Source organism: Colossoma macropomum, unplaced genomic scaffold (assembly GCF_904425465.1).
Source record: "Colossoma macropomum unplaced genomic scaffold, Colossoma_macropomum, whole genome shotgun sequence".
Lineage (NCBI taxonomy): Eukaryota > Metazoa > Chordata > Actinopteri > Characiformes > Serrasalmidae > Colossoma > Colossoma macropomum.
In genome coordinates, this window is record NW_023494789.1 from 37,833,705 (window position 1) to 37,858,434 (window position 24,730).

At 38.7% G+C, this 24,730-nt stretch overlaps 1 protein-coding gene across 1 annotated transcript in view; it reads left to right on the plus strand.

Moving 5' to 3' along the window:
* Nucleotides 1-24,730, plus strand: part of LOC118808498 (cadherin-22-like) — a 116,675-nt gene that overhangs the window by 7,052 nt on the left and 84,893 nt on the right. The window contains exon 2 of the mRNA XM_036571222.1: nucleotides 8,094-8,388. Within this exon, the coding sequence (XP_036427115.1) occupies nucleotides 8,094-8,388 (295 nt within the window). The remainder of the gene's footprint in view (nucleotides 1-8,093; nucleotides 8,389-24,730) is intronic.

The window sequence follows — 24,730 nt, forward strand, 5'->3', positions numbered from 1 at the left end:
TCCAATTAAGCATGTAGATGTGTGTCACATGTGCAGAGGATGCATTACTTGTGGTAAAAATAAACTTTACCCCAGTTCTGTTAGCATACGATAGCGTTTTGCTAGCTAACTTGTTTTGCTTGTGTTATCATTTGTACTCCAGACATTAATGGAGCACAGACCAGAAGAATTTAGGAACACAACTATTTAATAAAGCATTGTCCGCTTCCTTATAGCAGCCCATCTATTGGATAGTAACTACAAATATTGGATAGTAACTAGATATTGGATAGTAACTACAAATAATAGTGGGCTTTTCTGAGCAATTACACATTTGCTGCTCAATTAAATCACTTTCTACATATTTTTACATGTGCCTTAAACTTTTGCACAGTACTATATACAGTATATGTGTTTTTCTCTTACTATATACTATCATGTGGGCAGTGCAGCAAAGTAGATTTGTGCTGTGCTTTGAGAAGCTGCCAGCAACTTTCTAGAGACTACCGCTGAACACTGATTGACAACACTCAAGAGAGCCAAGTTTTCCTATCAAACATGTTCTTCATGCCAGGCATGTCTGTGGGTGTTCCAGGTAGTCATTTCTACAAGTTGGGTCAAACCTTTCAACCGGTCTTCTCAGGCCCCTGAATGAATGAATTGATGCTACACTATAAAAAGTGGGCTTTCAAATCAAATTATGATGAAACAGAGAGCAAAACAGATTCTTTATACATCAGCAGTCAAAATATTAAAAAAAAATAAATAAATAAAAAAACCTCAATTGTCTGCGATTTACTCGATTCTTTGTTTTTGAACATCCTTCCGTGCAGCATTTGTTGAACCTGAGGGACAAAAATTTGTGCCCCAGTTATTATGGCTTTTGTTTTACAGTTCCTGTTTCAGCTAGTTAAATAATTAATGGATAATTATTAGTTTTATATCTCCGCTGTCTCTTGAGCTTCTGAGTCTCGCACGCTGCAGCGGTCTGGTTAAAAATGAATCGCAGAGCTGATGCAATATCTCTTTCTCCACAAAACTAAAAACTCTTAAATGTCAGAGGTGCTCAGACAATGCATCCGTTGATACAAAGAAAAATGAGAATTATTAGACTCTGATGTCTTTTGCTGTTTATCAGGTGAATTGTGACCAACTGTTGAAGGCCAGATTCTGTGTTCGGAATGTGCGCTTTGTTCCATTAAGTGCCTTTGTAACTGCTGGGTAATTGAGTAGATTGGTAGAATGACTGCTGAGTTGTGAACATGAGACATGAGTTTAACAGGTAAACCTGACTGATTTGTGCTCTGTACTTAGGGAAGTCCATTCTGACAAATGGTGATATTCGAATATCTGTACTTGTGAATGAATGAGTATATGGACGAATTAGTATATGGTTAACTGTGGGGAAATGAAAAAAAAGGGCTGTAGGCTTACTTTTTTCCTTTTTTAGGTGGAAGCACTGATGTTAGAAGCCTAGAATCACTAGTCCTGCAGTGCCAGACATGATATTGTAACGAGAATGTCTTGGGACAAAAGCACAAAAATTAGCAGCATGCAGATGAATACATTTAAAAATCTTTTACTATTTAAAAATAGCTCAGGGAAATGGGAAGGGTTTTTCGTCAGATGAGTAAGGGAGGCTGCCTCTTCAGATGATCTAGTAAGATAACACTGCAGCTAACTGGTACAACATTGGAGGCTCATCAGGACTCACTGTCGTGTATGCAAACTATTTACTCTTCAGTGGACAATGTGACGTTATTTGTCAGAAATATAGATTTTCACTGCTTCTGGGCAGTAATTAGCAATACAGCAGCACTCTCTTTGTCACCTCAGTTGCATCCTTGACACATGCACATGTTAAGGCGTTCATGATTCTGTGTAGCAAAATGTAATTTACACACTTAAACATAAAATTATCACATTTTACAGTCCTGTTAAAACATAAAATTGATGCATTACTCACATGTTAGCTTGTATAGTCTCTCAACCTTCCAAAAAAGAAACGTGGTGAATACCCGACTACTGATTTTGGTATTTGGATACTGACAGCTCGAACAGTTAGCCGTGCACTTCAGTACCCGCTCACATCCCTAATTTCAATTGGGTTAGTTATCAGATGTTCGTGCAGTATAATGTGGGGTTGTGCTCTCAAATGATGTAAACAAAAAAGCTCCAAGATTTTTAGATTTTTGTATGGCAGCGATTAAATGATATGGTAAAATAACATCAATGAGTAGAAAAGCTGCCTCTCTATTATCAAGTACTGAAAAACAATCAAATAAACCACACTGGACTGCATAAAAGTCTGATTTTACAACAAGCTAATTTAGATTACATTAGAGAAATGGGTTCTATTCTTAGCTTATTTGGTAGTGCCTTGTCTTTTTTCACTTTTTATAAAGGAGAACACTGCAGGAGGGCCAGGACTGTGTTAGATTATCACTCTACTGACTGAGGCAATTTAATACGGGGATCATGCAGTCGCTGGTTTTGTTAATTTTTCTAATTGACAATAAGTGAAGACCTCCTCTACAGAAAACACAGTTCTACACTTTTTTAATGCACAGTTACTGTTTATTTGCTGAATATGCAATTGAAAAAAATATATAAAATGTGGCCTGTGCAAAAGTTATGGTACATTTTATATTTTAGTTTTTTTTTTTCAAATATGTTAAACTCAGCAAATAAATAAACATTGTGCACTTAAATTTGCAGATAAATGCAATATTTAAATGTGTTCTCTGTAGAGGATGTGTCAACTTATAAAAAAAAATAAAAATCGACAATCTATTTTGACCAAGGTTGTTTGAACTTTTGCATATGACTATATAGTGATTTATAGTGGGAGCAACATTCATGCATTATGTGTAAATCACTGGTCTGTGTGTCAAAAAAAATGTTTTTTATTCATCACTATTTGACTCTTATCTAACAACTATCTTGCCTCTGTATTATATCTTACTCTGTATTATACATGGATTACATTTATGCTCATTTTTAATTTCTAATACACTAATTTCTAAAAAGACTAATGCTGCATTAGTTTCCTCTTACTATTATTAGGAAATCATAGGGACTAAAAATCAGAGAAGGAGCTGTACACTCTGTGCTTTTCTCTACATGTTCACATCAGAGTTGAGGCTGAGGTCACTATATTGTAGCTATTCTTACCCCAGTGCTCATCAGAAGTGAGACATTTAGAGTGTCCTTCAGTCCTCTGGTCTTCTTGCTCAGAGAGTTAGCTGCCACTAACGGGGGTGCTTCATTAGTGTGTTGACCCAAGAAGAGGCAGGTCATCTTATCCTGGACACTGACTCACGAACCCTACACCCCCCACCCCCCTCAGTCAGTGGCACGAGTAGTCCAGTCCCTCTGTGACATCTTTAATCCAGCTTAATGCTAGCGCCAGTGCTAAAGGGCTAACGTTTTAACGTTAATTCTTAGCTGCCCAGACTAGGGCTTAAGCAGAGGTCATTCGCTCTTCTTCTTTTCGAAATATCATGCTGAAAAAAAGACATTTTTCCTGCCTTCTTAGTTCTTACTAGAGAGGAACTGATATGGAATTTCTGGGCCAATAATGATAACTGGCTATTAACACCTTGTGACCAATACAGATATCAGTGCCAAGTTCACATTAAAATCCATATAATCCAGGAATGTAATTTTAGCAGTCGTGCCCTAAATATAGCATTGAGGTGCTGAGTTGTAGGGATGCCAAGTTGTGGTTGTAATTATCAGCTGAAATGACCATATTGGACCAATAATAATTACATTTTTCAATTTATATTATTCCCTTATAAAGGAGGAGGAGACAGTTCAATTCTCAAAAGATGGTATTTGTTTGTGGAGAAAGTACCTCCCTTTAATAAAATGACCCAGTTGGCTTGCTGGTTAAGCGGCAGGTGGGAAAAGCATGCACAGTTGCCAGAACAGCCTTAAAAATGTGTTTTCTTTTTTTTGTTTTTGACCCAAAGGGTACAAACTATTTATACTGTTTGTCAGATTAAATCTGTATTTTTGAAATATTATTATTGTTGCATTCAGTTTCAGGTTTACAGGTCTCTCTCCATTCAAGGAGCATGGTCTTATATAGCTGGAAATAGCTGCCCGGGCACATTGCCAAGATGGCCATCAAGCGGACAGACTTTCCTATAAGGACTTTGGAATAACTTAACCAGTTTGCATTGTTTTCTGTATAATTACTGCATAATAAGACTTAGGATGTAATAAGCCTGGGATTTTAAGGGGTTTATAATATACAGGCTGCCGACATATCATTCAGCCTTACTTCTTATCATGGACTAGCCGTCTTACAGTGGAGCAGACTGAAAGGCCTGAAAGCAACAGCAGCTGGTTAAAGCCTTTCCTTAACAAGAGTGTGCAAAAAAAAAGAAACGAGTTGAGCGTTTTTCCACAGTAAATTGGGTCAGCACATCTGAATATAGCATACAAATTATTGCAGAAGATTAACAGACATGCAATCCTTATTGTTTTGTGGGGTTAATCTATAAACGAGCTTCGGGAGAGTTTTGTGGAGGTTTGTGCGTTGCAACACACCAGCGGCCGCTAAGCAGGAGGGGACCCCTGCATGACCTTTAATTTGAAGCCTTGTGCTCAGACAAGACCTCAGTCGCACCAGTTAGCATGGACTGATGCGTGCACAAATCTCAGCCGCAGGCGAAGAGAAGGCTGCTGTGAGGAGAACTGATTTAGAACTGCCTGACTGCCTCTTCATGTGACACATCAACTATCGGCAAGGCATAGGTTCAAAACGTTGGAAATGTTGCATGTCTCCACATCTCATGGTTCCCTCCATAAGCTCTGTGTGTTTTTTTGTTAGAGAGAAATCCTTTTATTTTTGGAGGAAATAAGAAATATAATAAGGAATGAGGGGAAAGCGTGCTTCATTGATTTTTCTGTTGTGCAAATGAGGCCGAGGGAAAAGAAAAATGAGAATTGGAAAACGAGTCAGCTCCACCTGATTAAGGTTGTATATTTTTGTTTGGCTTTGCATGTGTGCATTTGATTTTGGCCGGCAACGTTAACGTGCACACGAGGGCTCAGGTTTTTCTGCTGATCCTCTGGTTTTTGATGGTAGACACTGAAAGGCATTTCTCATTCTTTAAATTTTGAGATTCATTCTCTTGCCAGTGGAGGATTTTTTTTTTTTTTCATTACTGCTAAAATATTGATGCGGCCAAAAAATTGTATATTTTCAGAGCGTTCATTTTATTTGACTTCAGGAAGATTCACAATGGGGAGAGAGAGAAAGGGAGGTAGAGAGAGATGCAATATAGACGGTCTTGCATCCGGTTTTACGACAAATACTTAATGAAAAACCCCACGGGGGTGATAGAACCCTGTATTTAATTAAGGGTTTATAAAATATTTAACAGGAGGGACAGGGAGGGGAATTTTAGCTCTCTGTCCATTTCTGTTTGGAAACTGGCGGGCTGCAGTAGAGGGTGAATGATAATGGAGAGAGAGAGTGAGAGAGCAGAGAAAGAGAAAGATGGCTGATGGTGCTATGGGGTGTTAGATCAAGGAAAATGGCTCTCAGTGACATTAGGAAAAAGTCCAGGCAGATTTATATGGTCTTTTGAAGTTCACTCTTAAATTCCCATGTTCTGTCTTACCTTTAGCAGTGGGTCAGAAGAAACTGAGGGGATAATTTGAGGCTCTTTTTTGGATCACCCCCAGTTCTGCAGTAAGTCTGCAGTTAAAGCTCTGGAGGAGAACTACAAGGCAGAAACGGAGAGAGAACTGGGCCATAGTCCCCAACGGTACTGTAGTGTTCGTCTCCACAGCACAGACAGTTGTGCGAGATTTGGAGATCTAAAAAACACACTGGACTTTTATAAAACACAGAGGTAACGTTGTAAACATTTGGTCCTGAGAGAAAGAAGCTTTACATCTACAACAGCTTACAATCCAACATAGGATTCAAGGAGCAAGAAGCAAAGCTATGAATCATAGGAGAAGGATAGTTTTACAGTATAGTTTAACCGTTGGAACATTTATTTATCTGTACTGTTTAAATCTAATTACCAGGGCTGTAAAATTATTAAAAATATTATTATCATGAATAACTTTTCTTATTTGCTCACTTTTGAAAGTACGACTTTTTACAGCTATATGAGCTTCATAAGCTTCATTAAGATGTACTTATTACTTTCAATAATTCAATTTCAACCTCAACATAAAATTACATTAAAATTACAGACTGTAGTCCATCTGTTTCTCTGTATAATTTGTTAGCCCCCTTTACTTTGTTCTTCAGTGGTCAGGACCCCCACAAGACAACCACAAGAGCAGTTCGATCTTTCTCAGCACTGCAGCACTGACATGTGTTGACATGCTGACATGTTAGTGTGTGTTGTTCTGGTATGAGTGGATCAGACACAGCAGTGCTGCTGGAGTTTTTAAACACATCAGTCACTGCAGTGCTGAGAATGATCCACCACTCAAATAATGCCTGCTCTCTGGTGGTCCTGGGGGGGTCTTGACCATTGAAGAACAGGAAAACAGATGCAGATGGACTACAGTCTGTAATTGTAGAACTACAAAGTTGACCTATATGGTAAGTGGAGCTGAAAAAAAAGATAGTGATTGTAGATACAAGGAGTTGTACTTAATGAAGTGACCACTCGGGGTAAGGTTGAACAACATAGGGTTAGCAACAGTGGCTGCATGTTCCAGCTCCTTCATGGTTGTGGCTCCGCGCTCTCATACTGCTGCCATACATCTTTTTTGAGGAGAACTGAAGATTTCAGTTTTGCTATTGCTTGTGTATGTTTGCAGGTTGTTAATAAGCATATGAGTTCCATACAGTGAACATAGTTTCTAATTTTTAATCGCCAATGTGTTCTAATTACTATGTGTACATACATATAAAAATAATTATACCATCAGTGGTTCTAACTCCTCTGAGGTTGTAGGTACCTGCTCTTGTTCATTCTTGTTACAGTGGACACTCTTGAGTGGTGCTGGAGTTCTCCACTTCGTAGTTGCTTTCTTTAGTTTGCTGCTGATTTTTATCTGTAGGTCTCCCACAAGCACTGTCCAGCGCACTCTGTTGAAGGTATAACCTTAAAAGCAGTTTAAAAGCTGTATTTGAATTGCAGGGCTACAACTGCACAGTCACATTGCTATACAGTGTGCAAACAGCTGGGCTTCAGCCAGGAGTATGGACAGTTTAAAGTGTCAAAACAGGAAAATGTGTTAATGGTGTTAAAAACATGATTAATGTTTATAATTTATCACATTAACACATTATTAACATGTTAACTTTGGAGGCCCTAATAATTACCTAATTACAATTTCACTAAGTAATGAGTTACACAGTTAACTACATTTATGTTCCATTTTTTTATTTGTTTCAATATTAAGCAATGGCCACAATGTCAAAAATCAAATTCAATTTTCATCAAATTCAAATCATTTTTTGAATTTTGAATTTGATGAAAACTTTTAGGAGAATTTTTCCACTTTTTTGATGAGAAGTAATTGGTATCAGCTTTACTGTACTTTTATTTCAAGGAATAACCCAAATACTGCTTCTAAGGGTTCATATCATTTTTTTATGTATCTATTTGGTAAATCGGCCTCTGTGTAGAAGCTTTTCTTGTTTTTTGTTTTTTTTTTTGAAACTTTTACTTTCATTTAACACACAGTGAAGTGACAAGAGGTTTTGGTGACACTTTATTTTGAGTGGTCCTTTTAGATGAAACATTCAATGGACTCTCAGTAACATGTCAAAAACATATGAGGGTTAGGATTAGGTTTTGGGTTGAGGTTAAGGTTAAGGTTAGGATTAGGGCCAGAGTTAGTGTTAGGTTTTGGGTAAGGTTGGGTGAGGTTAGGTTTGGCGTATCAGAAGTAACATATTAACATCTACTTAATGTAATTAATGTGTCAACAGAACATCTACAAGATACTCACTTCAGTGTATTCAGATGCTTCACTACTGCTACTTCACTGATATGTTGTTGATGTGTTACTGATAATCTGTTAAGAGTTTATTAATCATCTACAAGGGACCACTCCAAATAAAGTGGTACCGAGGTTTGCACCCATCTCTTTCCTTACACCAATCTCACTTTGACCGACAGATCCACTCAGATTCAGATGAAGGCGATGGCTCTATCAAGTACACCATATCTGGAGAAGGAGCGGGGACTATCTTCATCATTGATGAGGTGACGGGAGACATTCACGCCACTGAGCGACTGGACCGGGAGGAGAAAGCCTTCTACACGTTACGAGCTCAGGCTCGAGACCGTCTGACCGACGCTCCACTTGAACCTGAGTCAGAGTTCGTTATAAAGGTCCAGGACATCAACGACAGCGAACCCAAGTTCTTGGAAGGGCCATACATTGGAAGTGTGGCTGAGCTGTCTCCGATTGGTAAGATATTTGTAGACCATTATTCAGAGAACTCCTGACTTATTGACTCACACTCACTGTTCTTTCAGGAGGTGTGAACTGAGTGAATTTTCATTACAAATGTGCCTGTGCAGGATTGCAGACTGCATGTTGAAAGTTTGGGGACAAGTTGTCTTCTTTTGAAATTTGAATTTACTTACTATTCGGTTTATTAAGGAAAAATAATGGCAAAAAAAGATTGTCTTAACATACAACATCTACTTTCTAGTACATCTGTATGTCCTGTATTTTACAACACCTGGTATAATGTTAATCATAGCATCCTCCTTGGTATGAAGAGACAGTTTTGACAACAAAGGCACCAAAAAACTTCTTTGGAATGAAGCCTTTGAGGAACCACTTTTGGTTTCCTAAAGAACCTTTTTCAATGAATGGCTGTATTTTTGCAAAAGAGCCATGAATGTGGAGAACCTTTTTAAACTAAAAGAACGTCCACAAATGTAAAGGTTCCATACCATTGAAATATTCTTTCAAGAACCATACATTCTAGCCAAGAACCATTTAAGGCATTTTTCTGCTGAACAAAGTACTGGAACATTTGGCACCAGAAAACTGCAACTGTGTTTTTCCACTGGCCACTGGTCCACTACTGAAGGTTCCAGTTTTATGGTTTTTGGTACCTGTTCAAGATTGGTATCAACAGGACCTAGTGGCGCTCGAGAATGTTCTTCTCTGTCTTTGCTAACACAGCTAAAGCCAACAACAACTGAGCAAATTATTTACTTGTCTAGGTAAGAATAAAGCACTATTACATGATCATTGAGAGCACCAGGTCCTAAGCTAGCGTGGTATGTTAATGTATCAATTGCTATTTTTAGAATTTATATTTTGTAAAGAGTACCACAAGCTAGAAACTAATGCTACATTTTATGCTAGCCTCCACACAAGTGCTCTTATTTTCACCCCTGACAGAACAAAAATGTGTTTTGCTGGACTCCACATGAGTTTGAGTAAATGCAGACATTTGTGTGAGTGTGTGTATGTGAGTGTAGATGTGGCAGAAAATTACAAAAGAAAAGGTTAATCGCGGTTAGTGAGTTAAGTGAGTTCCATGAACTCTTCTAAAAATAGTCAAGATTTCCTGAACAGCTTTTTCTATTCATGTTCTACACTCTGTTCATGTTCTATACAGGTTACAAATGTAAATAAATATGTAATAAATATGTATATAGGCCGACAAAAATGTAGTACTATAAATGTAATGATTTAAAAAGCTCTTTATGATGCAGTTAGGTTGTGACAGTAGCCACTGCTGCCTCATACATTTTACCATACTGTCTATGCACTTTACACAACACTAAGAGGGAGAATAGTCATCATGTTTTAAGCATTTCTACAGGCTCATAGTTCAAAATAGAGTAGTTTGAGTACACAGATATGTTTAGCCGAGTAGTTGATTTACTCGCTTTCCCTGCAGGAGAGCAAGGTTCAAGCCCAGTGCAGGGAAGCACTTGTTAGGCTTCTATCACTACGCTCCTGCTAATCTAATTTTATCACTGCATATGTGAGGGATTGGTTTGTCATTGTAGCCGTTAATGATGAGTTTATCACGATAAGGATAAAACTATTGTGACATCAGCAGAGAGTAAGACACAGGGGTGGCCATAATCTGCTGCAAGAAGTGCTCGTTAAGGATGGGCACATTGGTGTCAGAAGTAGGATAACGCCCCTAGCAGTCTGGGAAGAAACTTCCAGGTGAGCAGTGAGAGAGGCAGAGACTGGTGGAAGACCATGACAACGGGGACAAAACGGGGAGCCATGCCAGACAACAGCGTTGTCACCGTTGACACAGTCTTTCACCAGGCTCTGCTTTTCCCGCTGCTCACATGGAAGATTCTTGAAGCGCCACTTCTCTGCAAACCGCTGGGGTTGCCATCCCACATCTGACACCAGCTGCAGAAGGAGAAACACAGGGGAAGCCATGCGTCTGCTCTGAGTAAGCTCTTTATTCTACACTCAGTAGGAAAGACACATAGAGAACACCAAACTCATAGGAGAGGTCACCTCTAGCTACACACTTCTCCCTGATGGTGACCCCCCCCCACCCCTTATACAAAAACACCCACACAATAACTCCACTCCTCAACACAGAATATCACAAGAAACAACTACACATAGCTTAAACTAACAAACAACAATATACAACACAAATAGTCTCAAATATCCCTTTGCATACCATGAGTCTTTGCATGTGGCTGGCTGTGCCAGCCAGTGGCCGGTCGCTACAATATGATTTATTGGACAGCCCTATTTGGCATTAATATGTGAAGTAATTGCAAAATGGCAGGGTTCCCAAACTTTTGACAGGCAGGATATTTGTTGTAGGCCTATAGTTTGCTCATGGGGTTGTGATTTCCAGGTTCCTCAGAACACCTTTATGTAGGTTTGTTATAATAAACTAGGTGCAGGTTACAGTAATGTAATCACTCTAGTCCTCAGCAGCAGTGAACTTCCTGATTGGAATTAATTCTTGCTTCCTCAGCATGGTGGAGCCTGAGCCAGGGGCAGCACTTTCTGTAACGAGGAAGGGGGGAAAGAAAGGGAGGGTGGGAGAGCAGTTAATGTTTGTGTCATCTCCACTTCTCCTTCCCCTTGTTTCTCCACCTCTCACATTAAGCCAGTGTGCACTTCATGTTTTATACATTGAACCGAGCGCCAAGCTTAATGAGATAACATCACTGCTTAGTCAAGCATTTCCTGTTTGGCCCTCCTGTGGAACAATTCCTAATGGCGTCAATGTTAGCATCTTCGTGATAAGGTCACTTCTACTCTGTCAAAGGAAGACAGAGTGACAGGTGATAGCTCAGTCCGATATAAAGAAGAATGGATGTTTCACAACACTTCAAGATGAATGGATCCATTTCAGAACAGAATACTAAGCGGTGGTTCATTGTTTCCTCAATTGCTTGAAGATATTCATACTGTGATACAAACAGTCAAATGATAAATTCCTGCAATCTCTACAATCCACCAAATCAAGTTTATGATGACGTTTACTGCTTCTCATTCCAACAGCAAACTTAACATAATGTACCTTATTTACACACTTCATTAAAAATCATCTCCAATCGTTCTATGATTTATGGTAGTTCTTAGAATGGCTTTTTCCTTCCAAACTGTGTATATCATTTCACAAGGGTGGAAAGGAAGGTTTTACAATGGAGGGATTATAATATTTTTGAGTTTGCATCTCCTCTGTCACACATCTCACTGACATTCAGGTAAACATCAGAGATGTTTACTTTAACACATTAAAATCTGCTGCCAGAGTTAGGATGTGCCATCCACTTTGGGTGTAACAGTTCGTCTCAGTCCTCGGTCTCTGGGCTACGGTTTGGTTTATATTCAGCAGGGGAAACTGTAACCAACTTTGAACATAAATACATCACACTTATGTTTTATGCAAGTTGTGCAAATACAAACCTTTACAAATAATAATGAAATCAATTACTTTTAAAAGTTCCCCTTTCACAAAATTATTGCAAAACAAAAAGTAAAATAAACGTAAACATCAGCAAGTAAAACAAAACATCAAATGTAACCATCAAAAGGTAGAGCAATCGTACCAATCAGCGAGTATAAAAATGTAAATGTAAAAGCAAATTAAATGTAAAAATGAAGTGAAATAAATGTAACCATTGCTGTCAAGTTCCCTTTTTATCGAGACAGTAGCTGGTAGAACAACTGGAGATATCCAGCTATTCATCGTTATTGCAATGAATTGTGCCTCACTCAGCTCTTCACAAAGTTCTGCTTTTGTTTCTTTGTACGTCCTTGGCACCACGCATGAACCGAAATTCCTCATTCTCTCAGAATCCCTCAACCTCTACAATTTAAAAAGTGCTGCATATCTAATGCGATGAATCGACCTATTGTCTTAGTTATTGCAGGAGCACGGTCAGGGGTAAGGGAGAGTTTGGCACTGAACATTGCTGGAAGCGTTGGCTCTGCTGTCAATAGCCTGCGCACTCTGTGATCAAACATGGAGCAGCACACTCTCTTGGAGGGGGAAAAAAAAATCTGTGGTTCAGATCATGTGCACTATGAGCCAAAATTTTGGAAATACATTTTCAGAATATTAAAGTATCTGTACTCAGCTTGTGTTGCATATTGTAAAGGCAGTATTAAGTAAGAGTTACCATTTTAGAATACTTTTAGAATACCTAATCTCAGTGTTACTGAACTCTGCTAAAGCCTGAGTAGACTGATAAATCAGTGTGATGATCATCTCAGTGTTACTGAGCTCTTTTGAGGGATGAGTAGTGGATGTGTTCTCCTCAGAAGAAGGTGATGAGAGCAAGAAAAGTATTTTGGAACTTCACTCAAATGATAAGCAACATTTTGATGAAACATATTAACAGAAGAATCACATGAAAACTGCCAACCAGTAAAACTGAGGAAAAGTAAGTTAAGTAAACATTATAGCAGGAGAGTATTTTCTCCTCATGTGCCTCATCAAAATATGTTCTTAATGCATTTTTAATGTATTCTGAATATGTAACGTTTTATGTATTGTAATGGAGTACTTTTAGGACAGTGTATTCAGGATTCAGCCATGACTACGTTTTCAAAGTATTTTGCTCAACTCTGATCATGTGGAATTCGTGACACAAACAATGCAAAAATCTACAGATTTTCAGTTTTCCTATCATTTTTATCACATACATCAAAATAAAGGAGAAATTACACAGATACGTCACATTATTAAAGGAGAAAAGTTTATTAAAGGGTAGAAATTGCCTTCAGTAGGAGGGTGGAGGGTAAGTTCATCCATCTTGCTAAATAATCACAGTATAGCATCTTTATCGTTGAATGACAACATAAGCCAATGTGGCTGTGCCCATGACCAATAATTTGTTGTGTTAATGCCATTATTATTAGACTTGACTGACCTTTCAAACCGATATTTATTGTTCTGTGGATGAGAGAACATATAGGTGACGCTGGGTTACTGTGCTAAAATGCTTACATTTTGTCCAGGTGGATCAAGTCCAAATCTCTACATTTTATGAACGTGCAAGCTCCAGCTTTAGTATCGACAGACACGGTTGTGAGAATAGTGGAAAATCCTGTAATGGTTCATCCCTAGTAGTTAGTTTAAGCGCAATTTTGCCTGATTATATCTTTCATAAGGAGTTTTTTTTTGTTGTTTTTTTTTGAGAATGTGCTGTGTGAGACTGCATGGCACTGAAGCTATGTGCATTCTAAAAGAACTAACTCTAGACAAAACCCACTGGCGAAAACGTTAACAAGCCTAATATAAAAGTATGTAATTTAAATTAATATAATTGGTTCTTGACCTCAATTTGTATCCTGTTGTGTTCATACATATGATGATTATGTGCAATCTTTCACTGTCTGAGTCACTTTTCTTCACCCTTTTAGGCTTCACCAGACTGATAATAGAAGGAATGCGTCGTCAAATGATTAGCACTTTAAACACCATTACAAAGTCTTGAGCCTGATGTACACAGTTAACACATGAACTCGTTGACTCTGGGCTTACATTCCACTCTCCAAGCATTGCAGTGTCAAACCCTTTAGCATATCAAACGAAGTCTCTGTGCCTGCATGGAAAGACCTCATTTCTCCCAGTCATTTGCCTGCTACAGAGGTTTTTACTGACCATCACACTGGTGATCACAACTAATCAGGCTAATTGTCACATAACAGACAGAGTTAATTTAACAACGTGTCCCGAGCAGTGGCACTCCCGTAACGAACCCCCACACAGATGTGGAAAGCGAAGTGATCTGTGGAAATATGAGATTTAATCACAGCTACTGGCCGGGCATGATCGCCACAGTGTTTTATTACCACAGTGGCGAATGCGCGGCAATAATAATAAAACCATAATCACAGACAAGCCCCCACCATATTCATTTCACTCATCACACTTGTCTTGTTTCCTCTCTCTCTCTCCTTGGTCTGAGACACTGTATCTGGCCTTTAGCAGGGCGCTGAAGTCCAAGTCGAATTTGTTTGCATATAATTCACGCTGCTTCGATAGTCCGTCTTGTATAACACAGTGAGCGAGCGCGCAGCTGGGACGCAGAGGCACGGTGCGCTAGCATGTTCTCCGCCTGGTAATGGAATTAGCATGAAATTACTAGCAAGGGTGTGAATTTCATTTGTCTTTTGGAGACTGAATTTGTGCATTGCAATCTGCTGGAGGCCATGGGCTTTGCCTTCTGCTTTGTAATTCTGACTCCAATTTGAACACAAATTTCAGTACATGTATTATTTTTTTTTATCTTAATGTGAGTGCAAAATATTTTGGCAATTAAACCCATTTTCCCACTTACCCTTAGTCAAACGAATTAATTGTTACCATTTGTCTTCTTAGCCCAGCATAATGAGTGGAGGTTTAGTAGAATTACTAAACAGCGCATTTCAAAACCACAAAAAACCTATAACAACTCAAAGTTAAGGTGCTTAGGCCCTGCTTCAACTTGCCATTAACATCAGAGCTTTAATCAGACCTGAAATTTGGGTCTGAACCCGATTGTAGACTGAGAATTTTCAGTCCTAGCCAAACCTGACACAACCCCAACAAAACTGTGTCTGAACTGGACCTGACCCAACCCGAACCACATTATCATGTTCTGAGTCAAAACTGGACAAAATTCTCTCAGAAACTGACTTAAAACAGCCCATCATCACCCAAAGTACTGAATAAAACCTGACAGGACAGCACCTGTTACTGTGTAATGAAAATGATGGCTGTCATTAGAGCATGGTTAAATAATTTAGAAAATTAATCTAAAATAATATGCTATATTTAAATAATCAGCTGTCCAAAAAAAGTTGAAATTCTGCTTTAACAAATTCATTCATCAGATACATTTTTAAACAGCATCACTACACTGTTCTCACACTGTGCGGTACTGATATAGCAAGAGTTAACTTCATCTGTTTAATACTAAAACTATTTCTGTAGAACATGTTACACAAAACATTTTAAACATATAAAAATATGTTTGGTCAAATAAACATCCTTTTGGCTGCACTAAAAAGTACTTTCCCGAACCAATTTACTATTTATGTCTCATTTTTTCATGAGCATGTGGACCTTGATGGAGTGTGGGCTTCTCCAACATGCAGATTAAAATGTTAGGTATACGGTAATGGAAGTAGTAAAGATTAAAATTAGGAGTAAGAGTAAAGTAGGGAAACACTCGGCAAAATCTGTTGAAAGCAGGAGGCAGGCTGAGAGAATGTGAAATTTAAACCTGACCTGAGCCTGACATAGATGTGTAAAATTATCTCCAAACCTGACCAAACCTAACATGACCAGTCTGGTCCCATCAGGTTTTGGAAAAAGTTTCAGGCTCTAATTAACATGCAGTGATCTATTCATAAGTGAACAGCTCCAAGTACAGGTGTTAACAAGGATCCGTGCATTTCAAAGCACATTGTAAGCTAATCACTCAAACCACCTTAGGAAGTGGTCAAGGACTCAGGTGACCACATAACATTTGTAGTGTGAATGCTTAAAACAAATAAACGACACAACTGCATCAGCACAACAGAGATGAAATGAGATTTTTTCTTCATCTCCTCTCCCATTTGTTTACAAGTCAAAATGGCCATTAAGTACAAGTTATTAACTTTTCAGGAGATTTTCAGGAGAGATTAGATATTAGATATTAATCTGCTTGCATTAGGAAGAGTGAAGTCAAAGGAAACGGAGTTAAAACAGGAGTTTCCAAAACTGGAGTTCAAAAAATGATCAAAAACTATAGAGAAAATGATACTCCTAACAACCATGCATGACCTGCTAGACACCAGCACTGTTCCCATCACAAACAGCACTCAAACCTTTCATCAGAGGAGAAAATCAAGCTGCTTCAGATCTGAAAACATCCACAGGTGTTTCTGTCCATCCTTCCACTGAGAGAAGACGACTCAGCGCTATGAATAACTCAAAATCTGTACTGTATGTCTTGCTGTCCACTTCTAATCAGATTACTCAAGACAAGATGTTAATGCCAGGTATGAACAGAGTTTTAGTCATTTGTAGTATTATAACAAAGTCAGTTTCATTCTCTGTTTCATTTTGGTCTTATAATCTTAAAAAAGGCTGTTCCATCTTTGTACTTATAATGGCTTCTTGTTTACTGCGTCTGATCTGAGAAGCCTTATCTGAAAATCTGTGTAGTTTCTTCTTAAACAACTGTGTCCTAGTTATGTTCACATGTGAATGTAATGCATAGATGCATAGAAAAAATTGCTAAGGATGCCAATTTGTACTATATACAGCATCTTTATATGCATCTAAGAAGAACAAACTAGCTTTTGGAGTTTCATCCAGTATGCAAAGCTAAGTGGTTTTTCAAATAAGATACAGCAAACTTATTTATTTCTTTTCTTTTTTTTTTGGCAATTCGGCTAAACTCGCATAATAGTGAAAATAAAAAAAGAGCCTTATAAAAGAGGCTGGACGTTGCAGCTTGCATTTGAATAACAAGCCAAACAATGGCGAGGTCTGAAACGTTAGTTTTTGAAAGCTACTGGTTCACACGGAGGGCCACGGCTGTGTTCAGCTGGCTGCCATTGTCGCGCGAGTGCGCTCTACTCAGAAATGCAACTCCGAATTTGATGCATTACATCTCATTCAAAAGTGCTGAGGTCATTATCATTTCACGCGGATTTACTTTTCCTGCTTTTTGTCTCTTTGTGAAAACGACTACATTAATGTTAACGATGTGAGGATGTTAAAAGCTAATGTTTCCCTGATTCATTAAGGGGAGAGGAGAAAAAAATGTTCAGTTTTTGTTGGACTTAGTTTAGAAAAGCAGTCTTTATCAGTGGTGACATCATTTATGTGTATGGGGGCTTAGAGAAGAAGCACTCTAAAACATGTTTTGCACTCTCAGTGGGTAAACTGTATTTACTGACTGAAGCTGGTGTATGTGTGAGTACATGGACATACATGCAAGAAATTTACACTGATGAGGGAAAACATTATGACCACTCACAGATGAAGCCAGTAAGGTTGATTATCTCATAAAGGTCTGTGATATATCAGATGGTAAGCCAACTGTCAGTTCTCATAGTCGCCATGATGGATGCGTGAGAAATGGGCAGGCATGAAGACCTGAGTGACTTTGGCAAGAGCCAAATTATTATGGCCAGACCACTGGGTTGGAGCATTTCCGAAATGGCAAGGCTTGTGGGGTGCTCCCGGTCAGCAGTGCTGGGTACCTACCAGCAGTGACCCAAACAGTGACAAGCTATGAACTAGTGACAAGGTGTTGGGCACCCAAAGCTTATCGATCTGTGAGGGCCACAAAGGCTATCCTGTCTGGTCCGAGTCGAAGGAAGGGATACTGGGGCACAAGTAACATAAATTTTTAATGATGGTTACAGGAGGAATGTGTCACAACACAGTGCATCGCACCCTGTTGTGTATGGGTCTGCGAAGCTGCAGACCAGTCAGAGTGCCCATACTAGCCACTGTCCACCATCGGAAATGGACCTTGGAGCAACGGAAGAAGGTCGTCTGCTCCGATGAGTCCAGTTTTCTTTAACATCATGTGGATGGCCAGGTATGTGTGCGCCTGGGGAAGTGACGGTGTGAGGATGTACTGTGGAAAGAAGACAAGCTGGTGGAGGGAGTGCAATGCTCTAGGTGATGTTCTGCTGGGAGACTCTGGGTTCATGTGGACGTCACAAATACCACCTACCTAACATCATTGTAGACCAGGTACTCTGTTTCTTGGCAGTGGTATTCCCTGATGGCAATGGCTCAGCCGGATAATGCATCCTGCCCCACTGCCCACATTGTTCAGGGATGGTTTGAGGAACCTCCAAATTCCCAGATCTTAATGTGATTAAGTGCCTAAGGGGATGTGCTGGAACAAGAAGTCTGATCTACGGTGACTCCACTTCTCAACTTTTAGGACTGAAAGGATCTGCTGCTAATGTCAACTGACACAGACCTACGTCCCAAAGTCAGAGCAAATCACTGAGTGCATTTACATGCACTTAATAATCCAATAACTATAGAAAATGTTTCGCACATGCACAGACTGAGAAATCTGAAAGAAATCAGAGTAAGAGTTTACATGCACTGAGAATGCACAGCTCTCTTCATCAGATTTAATCACTTTTCTACACCTTACTCCAATCTAAGAAATAAGAGTATGCTGTTTACTTGAACATTGGATTAATCAGATAACTGCAGAAATCCGAGTACGATTGGATTTTTGAGTGCATGTAAATGCACTCAATGTCACCTTACCTAAGTATTATGTCAACTTGACATAAAAGTTGACATTAGCTGCCTTGACAAACAACACCTATCACCTTTCTAAACATTTGTGAAGGTTTAATTCGTCTTATGATGAGCTTATGTAGATGTGATTTAGTCCTATGAATGCTGCCCTTGCTTGTGTTGTTGAAGCTTTTTTTCTGTACTCGAAAGAAAAGTTCTTCTCCTCCTGAACATTTTACTATAAAGAGAGTAACATATGATGGCTTTCAGTTTCATACAAGTTGGGCTTGTTTGTTTTAGCCCAGGCTAACTCCTGAATAATTTAGAAAAGATGCATCTCTTTCCTTTTTCGGGCTGTGCCAGCCAAAGTAATATTTTAAATATTTAGGTTACAGCTCGCTCGCTTTGCTTGTAGGTTTGAAAATCTTGCGTTGCATGCAAAAATAATATGATGGTTGTACACATAAGTCTGCAGGCCTTCGTTAACATGGTTCTGCATGATTCAGTGTGGTTGCAGACAAAGTCATGTGACTGGGTTCTAAAAGACAGCAAAGCCAACTCATAATGCTGCCAATGCCAGACCACACATACATGAAAACCCACGGTTCAAAAATCAAGATTGTCTGCCTCAGTCATCGCAGCCTTGTAACAGTGTGTGGCTTTAGCTTTGTGATGTTTCCCTTTATGCTGATTTTGACTCGCGCTTTGGGCCTGGTTTTCAAAAAGCATCATGCTGTGAGGATCAGCGTGTGTTCTTTTCTGTCTGTTTATCTGCATTTCTTCTGTATCTGCTGCTTGTCAGCATGTGTGACTCTATCTCTATGTGTGGGCCTCTGTCTGATTGTAGCTTTGTGTTTTTGTGGGTTTCTGTGTTGGTAGGTGGGTGCGTGGGTGGGCTGTAAGACAGTGGAGTTTGTGTATGTGTGTATATTTATGTACTTTTAATATTTTGTGAACGCAGAAGTCGGACACCACCTTTCGTTTATTTAAAATCCATTAAATACAAGTTATTCATTTTTCAGACAACATTTATAGAGCTTTCTAGGGGATATTTCAGGAGATTAGATATAAGATAAATAAAGGAGTTTTCATAACTGGAGTTCAAATAATTATTATAAGATACAGAGAAATAGGACTCTTAACTGTCACAATCGGATGAACAGCAGTTAAAGCTTTCATCTTTGAGAGAGAAGAGAAAATCAAGCTGCTTCAGATCTACAGGTGTTTCTGTCCATCCTTCCACTGTGAGAAGACACCTTAACGCTGTGGGTCTGAAAGGATGTGCAGCTGTCAAGAAGCCCTGACTGAGAAAAAGAAAGACAAAAAAGAAGAAAATTTGCAAATCACACGATGAAGCTGCTGGTGTTCTCAGCATTTATGGGCCTGCATTATTACTTGAATCACTCAGATTACTTCTGCGACTGAACTTAGGTGTGAAAATAGCCTTGCAGATTTCTTAGAAAAACTGAAAGTGAGTCAAAGAATGGAAGCTGTAATAAAGAAAAAGAGTGGACACTACTCAAAAATGTGATTATATTTTTATTATTAATGCTTCTGTGTAATTTTTTTTTAGATCCATGTTTTCTGCTTTTTCCTGATGCTGAAAAATGAATAACATGATAGTTTTGACTGGAAATTAAATAAATGAAATGTGGTCTCTAACTTTTACACACTGCTGTAATTCCAGGCAATATATATCTACACTCAGTACAATGTCTATATTAATATAGGAGTGTAGGTGACACAAGATATATATTTTTTTTTAACTTTTATAGATAATGAACATTACATTCATGACCTTCTGTTGCATAAAACAGTGATGTCTGTCGTGTGACAGTAGTCTAACTCTGGTGTCATTTTAAGAGAAGAAAACTGTACAAAACTAGCTTAAAAATAGCCCCGCCCATTCAGGCTGAAGTTATTAGGAGTGCTTCGGCCCTAACTACTTTTTGAATGAGGCACAATACAGGTAGCCAATCAAAACAGAGCTCATTTAAATATATTAGTCTTAAAAGCACAGTAACAGAAACAGCCAGTTTAAAGGACAGAGAGGTTGGAAAATGATAATGTAAAAATATATTATGACTGTTTGATACATAAAACTACACCAGTGTCATAAATAGATCTCAAAAAATATGGCATATGACCCCCTTAAAAGTCCAACACAATGATACCATGATATATTTGGAAAGTACTGTGGCATGAATATGACCACTACTACCCAGCACTGTGTGGACATGGCTCTGCTAGACAGCACGTGTCTGTATTCCTGCCTGTATGTGTCTAACATCCCCTCACTCTGCCGGTAAAGGGCAGTCCAAACTGACAGAAGCTGCAGCTGATGGATGATTGTGGTGTGAAGGTGTGATTGATGTGCTGGTTTTCAGGTGGACCTTAGCCACTGGCAGACAGGTTGGGTCATGCAGGCCGTGCCCATGCAGTCTAGCTCCCAATCCGATACCATCTGTGCTGATTGACAATGCTCACTGTGTCCTAATGCTTTATTTACCACTGAAGAGGGAAAGCAACAGACAACCCCTTTGAGCAGATCGAGGGAAATCTGTAGGATTAACCCTTAAGATGATTTATTATTTTCATTTCGCTGCACTATTCACTTGTAATGGGATGCACTGATAGAAAATTTGGGCCAGTGCTGATTTCAGATATTCTTCATGTACATATCTGCCAATGCAGATACTGGTGTCGATATATAAACATTTATACAATGTAGAAACTGGGTCTGAATGTAGTGTTATATGCATTATGAGAAATAGAATTTATTTCTGTTGGGTTACACAGCTATATGCAAAAGTTTGCGTGCCCCTGGTCAGTTTACATGTTTGGTTGATTTTCTAAGTGAAAATAAGTTAACTGCTCAACAATTACCGTTATTTAGGTGAATTTAACATAATGAAAAAATAAAATAATGGTCTAAACTCTAAACATAAATTGTACACAAAAAATTGGTAGAAAAATGCCATATTTAAGGTTATTCCCTGTAGAGGATGTGTGAACTTATTTTCACTTAGAAAAACAAAGCATGTAATTTGATCAGGGGTGTTCAAACTTTTGCTTACAACTGTTGATTAAAATGATTAAAATGCAGATATTTTAGTACAGCAGCAGCCCAGCATCATCTGAACATTCTGCTCTTCCCAAATACAATAAAAACCTACACTGCTTTTAAACATGGGTCAAATCTGAACATCCGTCAGATGCTGATTTTTCAAACAATTATCTTCCAATACCGATATAGGTCTGATATATTTGTGCATTCAGTTACACAATTAATTACATTTACAATTGAGTCTGCATTTCCAATTTTTTTTTTTTTGGGAGGAAAATAAAAATGAACAATGAACAATTTTTTTTCTTTCTAATTTTGATACTTTTAATTAAATTCAAATCATAATAAAATATCTCTTCTACTTACAAACACAAACATGGTTTAGAACCCAAGGAACTTTTCCATTTGTTTCTAAGTGAGAAATGATTCCTGTCAAAGTACCCCATGCTTTTGTTATCCCTACACATAAATGCCACTTCTGAAGGTTAAACAGTGATGGTTTCCTGCACTCAGAAACTGAGCCATGAACAGATATGATGGCTTAAATTTGATCACATTTCGTTAAGCAAGTGATTGTTAAAGGCTGAATGACTGTGGATGTAATTGAGTTTCTTTTCCTAGATAGCAGAGAGTACAGAATGAGAGCAACCACTCAGCCAGACTTTTATTTCAGCATAATAGTTACATATTACGTTTGTTAGTCTCTGAATGTACAATAGTGGAAGTTATTAGTGTCCGCTTTTGGAAACGCTCCCTCGTTGTTGGTCACTAGAGTGGTTGGCAGTGTGAAAGTCGGTATTGAAACCTGCCGCGTCTGTCATAGCTTAATCCTTGTAGGAGTTCATTCGGAATCTCAGTGAGCACGCCATTGACTTTTATGGCATGACATTTTTTTCCTTCCAACTCTCTTTTCCTTTTTCTTTCCTTCCATCCTTTCTTCCCTTATCTTTCATCTCACCAGACCTCCTTTTTTATGCGGGCCTGTGAAGAATGAATCATGGCGGAAGTAGTGGTGAAATAACTTTTCATGTGAAAACACCTCAGCTTTTATGGCTGCACTAAATGATCCATAATGCATAGACATTTGGGAGGAAGTGCTCAGACCGGGTGATTAGGACAGGCCGAAAGGGGGAGAGGGAGAGAGAGGGAAAGAGAGGGAGAGAGAAGAGGAGAGAGAGAGCCTTGCTGCCTGCTTGTAGTGTCACTGTAGCAGAGAGCAACACAAATCTCCTTTATGACGCTAGCTCTTAAATAGCTGTCAGTCTAGTGTCTCACACTAGGCACCCTCCTCCGGCCTCCCCGCACGCTGTAATTGAACCATCTTCCTTCCCCCCAGAGCCGTCAACTGCAGCTCGAAACAGATTTTGTTGACACCATTAAATACATCCGTGCATAAATCTGGCTGGCACTATGGGGTAAGAAAGCATGCTAGCTTCTAAAATCTTCTCTTCCATAGGGCTGAAAGCATTAAAATTAATTTCACATTAGAGATTTCATGTCTACTCATATCTCAGCATATGCATTTTTCATGGCCTATTTACAGTGCAGGCACCCAGCTGCAGGCAGGAAGGTTGTTTATGCTAATGACCACAGTGTATTAAGGTATTTGAAGGAAGCCTTGTTGTCGATGAACTTTGGTCCACTCCACTTGACATTTTAGGAAAGTGTTGACCTGCGATTGGTTTCACATGTCAGTGAATACACAAGGTTACCAGTTTATTAGAAACACAGAATAATGTGCAACAGTCAGAGACCATCCTTTTTAATTAATTAATGAGCATTTATTTAATTTCCAGTCAAACAGACATTAAGTTCTTCTTTTTTCAGCATGAGGGGAAAATCAGAAACAGGAACAATTTACTTAAACCTTGCTAAATAACACTGACATAACTATGTCATGGCAGATGACATGCTGTCATGAGATGCCATGAAAAATTATGTCTGTTAATAATAACAGTGTCATGTTACCATTATCAGCAATTGTGACAGATGCCGTAATGTTTGATGTCATGATGGCTAACTAGATTACACTTGTGACATAAGCTGTAATTTAATCAAACATTATGGCATCTGAATGACAATTACCAGTAATGGTAACGTGACCGTGTTATATTACTGAACAAAATCTGTCTTGGCAACTCAGGACGCCATATGTCAGAGTTCAAGTAAAATGTTACCCAGAAAACAAATAACAGAAAGTTGCTCAGATGCAGTATTTACTGCATCTTTGCCTTTCTTCCATTCTTTTCAAGAGACTTGCTTTCAGTTTTAAAAGAAATCTGCAAGGATGTTTCTCCACACCTCCAAAGCTCAGTCTCAGAAGTTAGTTGCCTTTTCTGCTTCTTATGATCGAAGTAATCCCAGTTACAAATATAGACTAATTTAGATCAGTCCGTAAAACGAGTTTTTGTCTACATCCTTTACTAACAGCTTCTTGACAGCTACACATCCTCTCTGACTCATAGCACTGAGTTGTCTTCCAACAGTGGTAGGATGGACAGCAACACCTGCAGATTTTTTTTAGAATGAAGCAAGAGTGGAGGTTGATTCTCTCCTGTTCACTGTTTATCTGATGGTGACAGTTTTGTTGGTCCACCACGTCTTGCATGGTTGTTAGAAAGTACATTTCCTCTACATCCTATAATAACATTTTGAACTCCCTGTTTTTTCCACTTATATTCTTTTGTCTTTTTCTTTCCTTATGCAAGTGGTTTATCTTATCCAACCTCCTCAGGAATAGCTTCTGAAAAACAAATAACTTCTATTTAATAGCTGTTCTAAATTAAATAACTGAATTAAATTAAATAAATGAAGGGTGATCTATGACTTTTGCACAGTACTGTATTTTGTATGGCCATTTTATCTCAAACACCTACAATATGGGTGTACTTCAATGAAAAAGGTGCCACCATGGTAATGTTGCACTGATATAAGTGTACTGGGCACTTTGGTGTTGCTGAGGTCTTCAAACACTGTACATGTACTGACCACTTCATTATAGGACTCAAGATGGCTGC